This window comes from Saccopteryx bilineata, chromosome 1 (genome assembly GCF_036850765.1).
Source record: "Saccopteryx bilineata isolate mSacBil1 chromosome 1, mSacBil1_pri_phased_curated, whole genome shotgun sequence".
NCBI classification, from domain to species: domain Eukaryota; kingdom Metazoa; phylum Chordata; class Mammalia; order Chiroptera; family Emballonuridae; genus Saccopteryx; species Saccopteryx bilineata.
In genome coordinates this window covers 33,513,857-33,527,771 of record NC_089490.1, presented here as the reverse complement: position 1 = coordinate 33,527,771, position 13,915 = coordinate 33,513,857, and the positions used below count along the sequence as shown (strand labels likewise).

Here is a 13,915-nt window from a genome sequence, read left to right as displayed (position 1 = left end):
CTCTTTCTTGCTCTTTGCCTCCCGCAGCCAAGTCTCCATTGAAGCAAAGTTGGCCCGGGCGCTGAGGATGGCTCCATGGCCTCCACATCAGGTGCTAGAATGGCTACAGTTGCAACAGAGCAATGCCCCAGATGGGCAGAGCATCGCCCCCTGGTGGGCATGCCAGGTGGATCCCGGTCAGGTGCATGCGGGAGTCTGTCTCTCTGCCTCCCTGCTTCTCACTTCAGAAAAAATAAATAAAATAAAATATGTAGGAGAAATTTCACTCTCTTTTTGTAGATTTTGAACTGGGATTTAGGACGCCTAAGTTCATACCCTGGGCTTCCTGCTAGTGTGCTGTGAGACCCTGGCCGAGTCACAGCGCCCCTTTCTGCCTAAGCTTGTTCACCAGTGGAACCAGGGAGTTCACCTAATGGCTTGCCTTCCTTTGGTTTGAGTTCCCCTGGTTCCAAATTCTTCACTGTATTTATTCTGTTCTGAACTAAATACCTTAGTTCTCTTAAGTTCAGAGATGTCACACATAAATTATTTATGAAATTAAGTTTTTTGCAGTAACATTGGTTACAATTCTGTAATACATCATCTGTATATTATACTGTGTACTCTCTACCCACAGTTTCTTTTCATCACCATATGTATGACCCCCTTTACACTCTTCATTCTCTCCTGAACCCCCGCCCCTTCTGGTAATCACCTTACTCTTGTCTGTGTCCATGAGTTTGTTTGTTCTGATTGTTGGTTTGTTGCTTTCTGTTTTATAGCTCTCATATGAGTGAAATCATATGGTTCCTGTCTTTCCTCGTATAACTTATTTCAGCATGATAATCAAATAGTAAACTTGATTTAAACTTTTTAATCCTTTCAATGTATTATGTTTACTTAAAAACTTTAAAAATAAAAATTTTATTATTTGTCTTACATAGAATAATGAAATGCATATATATATTTTTTAAAAATGTGAGTTGTCTTTTTAGGAGTAGCTGACTCAACTTTGGAAGTTGGCTGTTCCTGTGAACTCAGTGCATACCGGAACCATGACAACATCTGTAAAAATAAGGCATTCCTGTCGCCCGGTTGTCTGGTGGCATTGACTTTGCTCAGAGGACTTTCACATTTCCAGTCTCAGCTGACCAGCACGGCGAGGCTGTTGCCTTTCATTTAGCAGTAAGGGGGTCACTCGCAATAAGACGGGATATGGTCGCTGCTTTTCTTTCATTGAAAAGACATTATGAGCTCCTATACTGCCTCAAATTAATAAGGATTGTTTTAGTCAATGATTCAGTTGAAGCTTAGGTTCACCACTTGACATTAGGTTCTCAATGAGTAGTCTCTGGGCTTGTGTTCTCTGCTGGGCACTTTTATATAGTGGTCAGGTTGTTCTGTATCATTGGAAAGTGAGGTTCATGGGAAGCCATTCATTTTTCTAAGATGACGAGGTGTACATGACAGATTGAAATTCATTCTTACCAATGAAAACATGAAATGTGTTTCCATTCTTCCTCCCCCTGTCCCTCTCTATCTCCCCGTTCTTCTATGGCAGCTAGTGATTGAGCACCTAACCCATGCTGTGTTGTGCAGAGTGTGGGCAGGATGTTCCCAGGGGAGTAGTAACCAGAACAGAAGACCCTAGGAGAAAGGGAGCATGTGGTTGACATGATTTGAAGTTTATGTGGTTTGATCATAGAATAGAAAGAGTATGTCTTGAGTCTGGAGAGATCAGTCAAGACTAATCTCAATTACAGTGTCTATGGAGCAAAGAACAGCCTGAACCGGGTGCGCTGATGCAACCAGGAGACTGTTGCTAAGCCAGACACTGAGGCAGATCCAGAGGAAGGTAGAAACTCTCTGGAGACCAATGTCCTTCTACACTTGTCCTGTGTCTTAGAAGATGCTATTTTCCCTTGAACCCTACCCCAGAGCCTCTCCTACAGCCCTCTGCACCTTATTCTCTTAGTTCCATTTATTAGGGTTTCAGTTATTGGATGTTGTCTGAGCTTTGCCAAGAGGGAGATGGGAAAATATATAGTAAAATATCAGTGTTGTGTGTAGGGTAGAGGCATTGTGGGGAAAAGAGAGATGAATATAAGAAAGAGTCGGAGGGTTTTGTTGTTGGTAGCAGGTTTTTCCTTTTAGACTGAGGTAAGTTTTCTTTCTTTATTTTTTTTAAATTTAGTTTTGGACCTTGCTTATATGAGAAAAAATAGAACAGAATGCCAAATTCTTTGTTCTCAAGGTTCAGAACCCTGAGTTATAAAAATGACTTTATATATTGGGCATCTGGATTATTTTTTAATGCCCTAAAAGGCTCAAAATGATTTTTCTAAAGTATAGCCACCAGCCAAATTTCCAATTCAGTGGGTTGAGGACCTCTTATCCAAATGGTTAGATTCTCTGAGTGTTTATTTTATTACCAGTAGAAACAAGATTCTTGGAATTACATTTGGAGAACCTGCTTTCTAACATGACCAGGCAATTGTTAAGAATGCTTAATGTTGAGTATTTTTATAACCCAGAATTGTTTTCTGTAAACCAGGTTTTGTCTGGAAAATATTTTCTCTTGACATAAAAATCTTGCATATTATTCTTTCCCGTTTAGGCTTAGAGTGATGGCAAAGGCAGGCTGCCCTTTCTCCCAGAGCCAGGTGGTGGCCCCACTCCATTCTGGGTTTGGCCGTATGGGAAGGCAGTAACTTTCCCCTGTAATTCAAGTGAAATAAAGATTGGGCCTATTTTGTATATATGGAGCAAAAAGTGTATGAGGATTAGGTGTTTTCCAGTTACATAGCTGCAAGCAATTCAGTACCAGTTACATGTGGGACTTGAACTTATTATATCTGATAATAAATAATAAAATTTTATTTCAGCAGAATCTGGGATAATTTACTGAAGTTTCCTATTTAAAGCAAATAAGCCAGAAAAAAAATTCAGTGAACTTGCTCAGTTAAAAAGTTAAAAATAAGGCAAAAATATGATTTTGCATATAAGTAAAATCGGAAGCTGTTGAGATGGAGACGGCAGTTCATGTGAACCTCACGTCTCCAACGGTGAGACTCTGTTCTAGGGGAAAGCGGCAGCTTTGAGCCTCGTATTATTTTAGACCTATCATAATCATGTCTTAAAATAGATGATTGGAATTGGAATTAGAGTTCATTCGGTTCACATAGTAGTATGGTTTTCTGTAACAGGGCTTTATAGTTTAACCCTTTGAGTAATACGGACATTCATGTACATCCTCGTGCCTCCTGACCATCCAGAGTACGATCGATTTATTTTAAAAATGTGTAAGGCAACATTTAAAAATGGCAAATGTATGTTCTTCTTGTTTCCATGAATTGGTTATCAAACAAACATGATATTAATTTAGTAAAACTGTTACTGGAACTAATTTCATTTTTTGAAAAAAACTCACTCCCGGGGGTCAGCGAACATGAAAAAGCTCACCACTCAAAGGGCTAAAGCTTAAGGGCCAAGTAGAGAAGACATAGAGCTGACTGGACCAGGACTGAGGTGTGGGCAGGGTAAGCAGAAAGGTGTGAGAGAGTTAAGGAAATTGATTAAAATGACGACTCATGTTGGCCAGGCCAGAAAGAGGAGGTAGAGGTAGAAGAGGGCTCATAAATTGGGACAAAACTGGCCCTGGCCGGTTGGCTCAGTGGTAGAGCATCAGCCTGGCGTGCAGGAGTCCCGGGTTCGATTCCCGGCCAGGGCTCACAGGAGAAGCACCCATCTGCTTCTCCACCCCCCCTTCTTCCTCTCTGTCTCTCTCTTCCCTTCCCACAGCCAAGGCTCCACTGGAGCAAAAAGATGGCCCGGGCGCTGGGGATGAGTCCTTGGCCTCTGCCTCAGGTGCTAGAGTGGCTCTGGTTGCGACAGAGCGACGCCCCGGATGGGCAGAGCATCACCCCCTGGTGGGCATGCCGGGTGGATCCCGGTCGGGCGCATGCGGGAGTCTGTCTGACTGCCTCCCCATTTCCAGCTTCAGAAAAATTTTTTTAAAAAAAATTGGGACAAAACTGAGAAAAGCAAGGTGTAGGAGATGTTGGCAAAGTCCGATCATTGGTTTAGCTAGAGTCAGGGAATGAAAGTGCTAGGAGAATGGAGAATTGCTCTCAGAAGTGAAATATCTGAGGTGGACGTGTTCTGGTTCATGCTGATGAGACCCAGGATGTGGTGCATGAACAGCTACAGTAGAGGGAAGGTCAAGGAGTGTAAGGACAAGGAGTAAGGCACACACTCAGCCAGGTGCCAAACGTTTGGGATCTGGGGATCATTTCTGAGGAGAGGAAGAAGGTGGTAGTGCACAAATGGTCTCCAGTGAAAAAAACGAGGTCTTCACACATAAGGCTAATGACCAAAAACTACTGGCTTTGCATCACTGGGGGAGCTAGAATACAATTGCCCAGCTCATGGTGCCTGCGACTGGCGTCAATGCAGCGGGGAGACCTGGAGTTCAGGAGAAACGAAGAGGCAGTGTCAAGTAATGAAGGTATAAGAGACTTTGTTTGCCATGGAATAAATAGTTCTGGAAAGTTTAGAAATGGTGGCAAGCTGCATCAGGAGAGATATAATATGGGCATGAGAGGCTCAGTTACAGGAAGAACTTGAATTTGGGTGGTAGTCAATGATGACCTGGATGCGAGGCATGAGGGCTTCAAGTTTCCAAAAGGAACTTTGGTGTAAAGTTGTTTGTTTCTGACGCTAGCTGACAGATTGCTGGTGAGAAGCTTTATTTTAAGCAGCAGGTGCTACAAATAAAATTGTGGTGGGAGAAGCTAACATTTATAGTTTTCTATGTGCCAGGCACTGTGTTAAAACACTTGATGTGGATTATTCCATTTACTCTTTAGAACCATGCAAGGAATAGAAGTTATATGTCATCATTTAAATTTTTTAAATGAGGAAATGGATTTTAGAGAGATTATGTGAATAGCTCTGGGTCATAATCCTAATTGGAAAGAAGAAAAACTCCTTATTTGTAGATGACATGTTACCATCAAGAGAGAACCTTAAACATTCCATCAAAAAACTACTATAACTGATAAATGAGTTCAGTAAAGTAGCAGGACACAAAATAAATATTCAGAACTCAGTTGCATTTTTATATGCCAATAATGAACTATCAGAAAGAGAAACTAAGAAAAGAATCAATTCACAATTGCATTAAAAAATGCCTAGGAATAAATTTAGCCAAGGAAGTAAAATACCTGTAACTCAAAAAATTATAAGATATTGAAGAAAGAAATTGAAGAAGATATGAATAAATGAAAGCATATACCATGCTTATGGATAGGAAGAATTAATAGTCAAAATGTTTATACTACCCAAAGCAATCTATAGATTCAATGCAATTGAATGTTTATTGCAGTGTTATTTACAATAGCCAAGATAAGGAAGCAACCCAAGTTCCCATCAGTAGATGAATAGATAGAAAAGATGTGGCACACATGTATCATGGAGTATTATTTGGGCATAAAAAGAATGGAATTTTACCATTTGGGACAGCATGGACAGACCTAAAGGGTATTATGTTAAGTGAAATAAGCTAGACAGAGAAAGCTAAATGCCATATGATTTTACTTATATGTGGCATTTAAAGACAAAATAAATGAACAAACAAAATAGAAACAGACTCACAGGTACAGAGAACAGATTGGTGGTTGCCAGAGGGGGTGGGGGTGGGGGGCTGGGTAAAAAAGGGGAAGAGGTTAAGAAGTATGAATTGGTAGTAACCAAATAGTCACAGGGATGTAAAATACAGCATAGGGAATATGGGGGGGGGTCACTTTTAAAGTATATGATTTTCTAAGCATTATGCTATCTATACAACTGAAAGTAATACAAAATATTATTGAAACTGTATTGATTAACTGTTGGAGAATGGCATTTGAACCCAGGCAGCCTGAATGGAAACTCTCACATCATCACTGTATTGCCTCCAGGATTTGAAAGAAGGAGGCTTGATTACTTCCCAGAATCCAACCTGACCTGTCATTGATGGAGGATTCAGGCTATCTTGCTGATTTTATTGATATATCAGGGGTCATGAATGACAAGAGCAGATTTACAATTTTTAGTTTTTAATTTGTTATTCTTTATAGTTTGGCTCTATGGTATCGCTATAGATAGTGGATAATGGTACAGTATATTTTTTAAAATACCTTTTATTTTCCCATGGGGATAATATTCAGTTAATTGGATATAGCAGGAGAAGCTGAAATGAGTTTATGTGTAAGTAGTGTTTGATATGTTCAAGCTTGGTTCATACATGTTTGAGTATACATTTAAAAAAATTTTTTATTTTGAAATTAAATTTAATGGGGTGACATTGAGCAGTAAGAGTACACAGGTTTTAGGTAAACATCTCTATAGCATTTTAACTGTTGACTGTATGTGTGCCCATCATCCTAAGTCAAATTATTTTTTGTTACCATATATTTGTCCTTCTTTACTTCTCTTCCCCACCTACATCCCCTGGGTAACCACTCACTTTTATCTATGTCCATGAGCCTCAATTTTATATCCCACCTGTGTGTGAAATCATAGAGTTCTTAACTTTTTCTAATTTACTTACTTTGCTCAGTATAATGTTCTTAAGGTCATTACATGCTGTTGTAAATGTCACTATGTTATCATTTCTTATGACTGAGTAGTATTCCATTGCATGTATGTACCACATCTTTATCCAATCCTCTATCGAGGGACACTTTGGTTGTTTCCATGTCTTGGCCACTGTGACTAATACTACGATGATCATGGGGGTGCATGTGAATATACATTTTTAAATCACAGCCTTTTACATAGTGTAAGTATGTGTAACACTGCAGTTCTGTCTGCGAGTGTGTGTGTGTTATAACAATCTGAAATTCATCTATTAGAAACTTATTTAATAAGAATATATGATTTTGTTTTGGTTGGTATTGAGACTATTTTCAGACTTCTAAACTTTTCTTCCTTTAATATCATTCCTCGGGTAAAATGCTGCTTAACACTTGAACCTATTAAACCAAAATTAGTACCTTGTGTTTGAAATGTACTGATTTCCCTTGTTAGTAGGTAATTACTTTTATGACTGAACTAGCATGGAATGTTCTTGACCCGGGAGAAAGTACCCCCCCCCCCAGCTACCTGCTTTTTCTCGATGCAGCTATCAATACCATGTAGCTCCTGCATTGTGAGGGTTCCCCACAGCAGTGGGGTTTATGGTCTGTAAAGGTTAAGAGCGACTTGTGGCATTTTACCTAAAGGATCAATTTTTTCATTTATACTCTCCTAGCTTAGTTTCTCTAAACCCTTGTGTTCATAGATTTTGAGTATTTTGAGGCATCAAGTTTGAGAGCTTTATCTTTTACTCTTTATAGGAAAAGAATTGGGAGAACAGTGAAGCCAAGTTTGTGCTTCTCCCTTCCTCAAAGAAATAGAAGCACAATAAAATAGTTGACATGTTGAGTGTGCACGTATTACATGCCAGGCATTAATTACACTGTGCTCACATTGTTGAATTCTTATAATACAGTGTCATGATTGTTACTGTTATTTTTTCACAAGTGAGGGAGCGATCTTAAAGCAGCTCAGTAACTTGAACATGTAAGTGGTGGAGATGGGATTTAAACTTATACAACATGCCTGGAAGGTTCCCTAGTATAATTTCAAACCCAGAGTATCAGTTAGAAGTTGGGCAGAAAAATACGGTGATTTTCCAGTACTTTTGTCCACATTAAAAAATAATAATAAAGAAGTGCCCTGGCCAGGTTGCTCAGTGGACAGTATCGTCTTGGCATTCCGAGGTTGTGGGTTCAATCCCTGGGTAGGGCACTTACGAGAAGCAACCAATGAGCATACCTAAATGGAACAACTAAGTGGAACAATAGTTGATGCTTCTCTTTCTCCCTTTTTCCCTTCCCCTTTCTCTCTTTCTCTCAAATCAATGGAAAATTTTTTTAAAAAAAGAAGAAGGAAAGACACCCCTTCCTGTATATCCTTTATCATGTGTTCACGAGCATGCTTCTTTTCCGTGCTGCAGGTGTTAACACAGCCTCCTAGGAAAGATGATTAAAGTCCCGGCCGCTTGTTCAGAGCGTGTGTCTGCCGTGCTGTGAGTGGAGCTCCACAGAGGGAAGCTGTCTGCTGAGTGCTGGAGAGAGGGAGTGTGTGTGTGTGTCTGCCATCCCCACGCAGTGGGACGAGGGGCTGCAGGCCTGGTGTGGCCTTCACTGCTGCAGCGTTCTTGCCCCAGGTCCCTGGGTTGGCCACGCCTGGTCTCTTGTGGCAGCTGGAAGCAATGAAGGGCTTCCTGTTTGAGCTTGGCATTGCCACAGTGACTAGAGGCTTTTCTTTAGTCTGTTTTTCTTCTTTTCTTTTCTTTTTTTTTTTTTTTTTGTATTTTTCTGAAGCTGGAAACGGAGAGAGACAGTCAGACAGACTCCTGCATGCGCCCGACCAGATCCACCCGGCACCGATGCTCTGCCCACCAGGGGGCGATGCTCTACCCCTCCGGGGCGTTGCTCTGCCGTGACCAGAGCCATTCTAGCGCCTGGGGCAGAGGCCAAGGAGCCATCCCCAGCGCCCGGGCCATCTTTGCTCCAATGGAGCCTTGGCTGCGGGAGGGGAAGAGAGAGACAGAGAGGAAGTAGGGTGGGGGTGGAGAAGCAAATGGGTGCTTCTCCTATGTGCCCTGGCCGGGAATCAAACCCGGGTCCCCCGCATGCCAGGCCGACACTCTACTACTGAGCCAACCGGCCAGGGCCTAGTCTGTTTTTTGTTTTGTTTTTAGTTCTCTACCTTCAGTTGCTGGACTCTGCCTGATTTGACCTCTGTCTTCTGTGTTGTATATATAATCTCATAGTAAAACTTTAGACCAAAGAGTCTTAAACATTATTGATTCTACTTCCAACACCCTCATTTCTAGCTGGAGAAGCTCATTCACAGACATGAAATGAATTATTCACAGCCATGGGGCCAGTGGCCAGGACTAGAAGCCGATCTCGTGACTTTAGCGATTTCTTTTTTTGCTGTTACAAAATGATTTGAACCTCCCTATGTCTTGCTTCCAATCTCTTATTTGCTCATCCTGATCCTGGCTTGCCACCTGTCTTCTTGATCCCTTGGCTTTGTGTCCTGCACTGAATGAGGGAACAGTTGTTTGTTGGTGTTAATCCAGCTTTGGAATTACTGTGTGGCCCCTGGTAAAGTCACTTGCATCTTAATATCATTACCAGCAGATTAAGTAGGACCCTTACCAAAGAGGTTCTTGAGAAAATGTAAATCATGTGAACTGGTGACCTGTTTTTAAAAATCATTTAATGGGAAAGACTTTTAGAAAATGTAATGAAAACAAAAAATATAGAGAAAACATCAGATGTTAAAGGTTTCATGTTGAGTAGGTTGAGCAAGGACTCAGGAGAAAATTAGACTTGGTTTAGGCTAACTTGTTATGTAATGTAGTTAATTGGAGAGAGTACTGTTTTTTCTTCTCTGCATAAGACGTGCTAGATCAAATTCTGCTCCGCAGGTGGTAATGTAGGTTACTTTGTGAGTTTTACTTTTGATCCATTTGAACTTGGAAGAATGTTTGCATGAGTTGTTTTAACAGATCTGATTAATCAAGAGGAAGGTAATTTTTTTTAAATGCTGTGACATTTGGCTATAATAAAAAAAGATTAGATGCTTAGCTTTAAGCTTTTCAATCTATGAACTTCTTTGAAACTCAGTTTCCCTAGACGTAAAATGGAGAAAATACACTTCGCCTAAGTGAGAGAGTTACGAATATTAAAACAGCACTTGTACAGTGCTTGGCACATAGTAGGTTCTTAATCTCAGTTGACTTCCTTCCTTCCTAATGATTTAACACTTTCCGTTATGTTTAGATATCGGATATCCATGTTACTGGAGAGTCAGAGGATATGTCTGCGAAAGAGAGATTGCTACTGTGGACACAGCAGGCAACAGAGGGTTATGCTGGAATACGGTGTGAAAATTTCACTACCTGCTGGAGAGATGGAAAACTGTTTAATGCCATCATTCATAAATACAGGTATGGAATTTATAGGATTGTTCTCCATAGACAAACATGAATTCTTTTCATTTTCAAATTTTTAAATAATCTTTTATTACTATAGAAGAAATACATGTGCATGGCAGAAAATTAGAAAATACAGTCAGGTAAAAGACAAAATGTCACATGCCCACCACGCAGAGATCTTCCCTCTTAAACTTGGCGCACACACGCAGGCACACATAGGTAGCATATGTCTTTGGATTGTGCCAGTAATCCAGCAGTTAGTAAGCTCTGAGATGTAGAATCTACAGGTAGGTGGCCAAGTTTGTGTACATAGAGAGTTGGTGAGTCGGAGGATCAGGGTTTAGTTCAGGCTGAGAGCTCACAAATTTCCAAATTATAGTCTCCTAGTCTATTTACTCTGTTGAGTAGGTAGGTTTAACAGTAGCCAATGACAGGGGGGTAGACAATTTCCCGGTGAGAATTACTAACAACTAAATCCAAGTTCCAAGCACGATTCTAAAAAGTTTACATGTATTAATTCATTTAATCCTTATCACATCCCTAAGGGGATATTGTCACCCCCACTTAATGGACAGAAACAGACACAGAGTACATATTTGCTTAAAGTCACACAACCAGTAAGTGGCCAACTTGGGATTTAAACCCAGGCACCCTGGCTCTTGAGTCCATGCTATTATTACCTTGTAAGAAGCCAAGTCCTGAGACAGCATTTATTGAAAACTATGTATTTTTTTTACCTCAGTTATTTTTCATAGTTTTTCAAAGATTATATTGTGTTGTTGAAGAACTGAATATCTTCCTATAGTAAGCCTTATTTGATTATAATAATAAAATAATAATTATATACAATAGTTAACATTTTGATAACTTTCTCTAGTTTAGGTATTCTTTTTTTTTTTTTTTTTTGTATTTTTCCGAAGTTGGAAACGAGGAGGCAGTTAGACAGGCTCCCCCATGCGCCCGACCGGGATCCACCCGGCATGCCCACCAGGTGGCGATGCTCTGCCCATCTGGGGCCTCACTCAGCCGCAATCAGAGCCATTCCAGCGCCTGAGGCAGAGGCCACAGAGCCATCCTCAGCGCCCGGGCCATCCTTGCTCCAGTGGAGCCTTGGCTGCAGGAGGGGAAGAGAGAGACAGAGAGGAAGGAGAGGGGGAAGGGTGGAGAAGCAGATGGGCGCCTCTCCTGTGTGCCCTGGCCTGGAATCGAACTCGGGACTCCTGCACGCTCTACCGCTGAGCCAACCGGCCAGGGCCAGTTTAGGTATTCTTTAAGTGCTTTCCATATGTTGTCTCATTCAAATCTCCCAACAGTCCTATAAGGCAGGAACTGTTATTATCCGACTTTTACAAATAGGGGCCACACTGCTAAGAAGTCACAGAGCTAAGAGTCTACCCTTGGCCTGTTTGACTTGAAATCCAGTTCTCTGCCTCCCCTCTCCTTTCCCTTTATTTCCTTTTACTCCCCTTTTACTCTTTCCCCCTCTTTTATTCTGGACATTTTTTTTTTTTTGTATTTTTCTGAAGCTAGAAACGGGGAGAGACAGTCAGACAGACTCCCGCATGCGCCCGACCGGGATCCACCCGGCACGCCCACCAGGGGCGACACTCTGCCCACCAGAGGGCGATGCTCTGCCCCTCCGGGGCATCACTCTGCCGCGACCAGAGCCACTCTAGCGCCTGGGGCAGAGGCCAAGGAGCCATCCCCATCGTCCGGGCCATCTTTGCTCCAATGGAGCCTTGGCTGCGGGAGGGGAAGAGAGAGACAGAGAGGAAGGAGAGGGGGAGGGGTGGAGAAGCAGATGTGCGCTTCTCCTGTGTGCTCTGGCTGGGAATCGAACCCGGGACTTCCACACGCCAGGCCAACGCTCTACCACTGAGCCAACTGGCCAGGGCTATTCTGGACATTTTAACATTTATAAACTGTAACATATCCTGAGCCCAGAGCCCCTTTCATACACACGTGCAGTCTGCTTGCTTTATGGAATAGCGTTTCAGTAGAGGAGGTGCAGGTGGCTGCATTAAAGAGAAAACCCAGGACCAGCTTGCCTACACTTGCCCAGAATAAAATACCAGATCTCCTTTAGTAACACAATGACAAGAGTGTTTAGATAATTGTGATTTTCACACTGCACTTCCTATGTGACTTAAAACTTGAGGCCATCAGAGGCCCACGTAGCTGCACACACTCTATACTGGGGATGATAAGATCTTCTGGGTCTTTGAGGAAAAACATTTGAATTGTTATACTTAAAGGATTTACGTCAGGATGCAGTTTGGAGGGTGTGCTCTCTTCTTTTTGAAGTATTTGAGGTGGAAACAAAACATTAGGAGCTAGCAATTCTAAAATAATTGACTTTTGAAAACAATGCTCTGCAGGCATTGTCTCTACAAGACTTATGAAGGATTAGCAGTATAAACCTGTATCTGCATGCTGTGCATTTTTCTCCTACGTTCTTAAGTCAGTGTCTATGTCAAAGATCCTAAAATTTCCCAGAGAAGTTTAGTGTTGTAGAGCTTGTATTGCTTAAGGAGAAAATTTGGGTCTTATGAACATTATTTGTTTTGAACTTTAATTTTGGCAGAGTGATCACTTTAGAAAATTATTTAGCTTTCAATTGGACTTTGATTTCCTATTTTGCTTTGTTTTCCTTTGTTAGAATTCCTGGTAAAAATGCTGACTGTCAGGTCTAACTGCTTGCAGGGGCACTTTGCTGATGAGGTTTTGTTAAGTTATCCTGTGCCTCATAGAATCTTCCTGTGTTTTTTTTTTCTCCACTACAAGAAACTTTTCTTCTATAGAACTGTATTTTAATGGCAGTCCTTGGGCCTTTCCTTTTACTTAAAAAATAATAATTGAATGCTTTTATTCTAGTTTTGTAAGAATTAAATGGGTGGGGTTGAATTACACATAGTTTTTACTATTGAATGTCTTGATTTATTCTAAGGACAAAAGACACAAAGTTTTAAACAATTGAAAATTTACTATAAGTAGATATTTGGATATTGAACAGGAATATTCGCATTTACAGAGTAGTGTCTTATTTAAGGGTTGTATTCCCATAAATTTTGTGAAGTATTTGAATTTGCTATGGAAACATGTCCACTTAATTGGGCTTTTTTGGTATGTTTTTAGATAAAAAATTTTATTATTAATATGAATTTTATTTGGCTTCTGGCACATGGGTTTCGTTTCTACTCAATTATCAAGTCTAACCACATTATTGAGAAGGCTGCTGAGAGGGAGTGAGGGCTTAGCGGAGAGTCCCTTGTGACTACTGCAGGGGCTGGGAAGGGATGTAATGCCCCCTATACAGCAAGTCTGCCTGCCTCACAGAGAGTGGGAAAGATTGCTCTTAGAAGGAAAATAGAGAGCGTTTGTCATTTAAAAGTAAACTGCTATTATTCATAAAAAGTGATTTGGTAAGATTTCTGTCTACAAAATATGTTCTAAAGATTTAGAAATGTTGATCTGAAATGGAAACAGTAATAGCATTCTTCAGATTTTTGTATTAAGGGAAATACTGTCAAAGGTATTAATCAAGTACATTGATTTGGATTTCTAGGATATTTTCATTCCCACATAGACTGATTTTAAAAAATAGATATAATGTTAACCCCAGTAAGTAGTACTTTACTTATAATTTATTCTAAAATATTGCATAGAAAACTTAATTTTCTAATATTTCTGTTTCTTGAATAATTATGTGAAAGAAAAATGAAGAAAAATTGATATACTAAAGATTAATTTGTAGATGTTATACAATAAAAATGGCCCATAAAGGTGAAAAGAGAGTCATTGTTACATTGTAGGTACTCCAGAAATATATGCAGAATACTATGCATCAGTTTCTCACCAGCTGTCTTTTATAGGTGGTAGCTTTTAAAATAATCATAG

At 40.6% G+C, this 13,915-nt stretch overlaps 1 protein-coding gene across 11 annotated transcripts in view; it reads left to right on the top strand.

Annotated features, from left to right (window-relative positions):
* The window catches only part of DST (dystonin), a 508,664-nt gene that overhangs the window by 288,562 nt on the left and 206,187 nt on the right, over positions 1-13,915 (top strand). For all 11 annotated transcript variants that reach the window (XM_066252929.1, XM_066252970.1, XM_066252888.1 and 8 more), the window contains one exon: positions 9,864-10,030. In XM_066252929.1, coding sequence (XP_066109026.1) covers positions 9,864-10,030 — 167 coding nt within the window. The remainder of the gene's footprint in view (positions 1-9,863; positions 10,031-13,915) is intronic.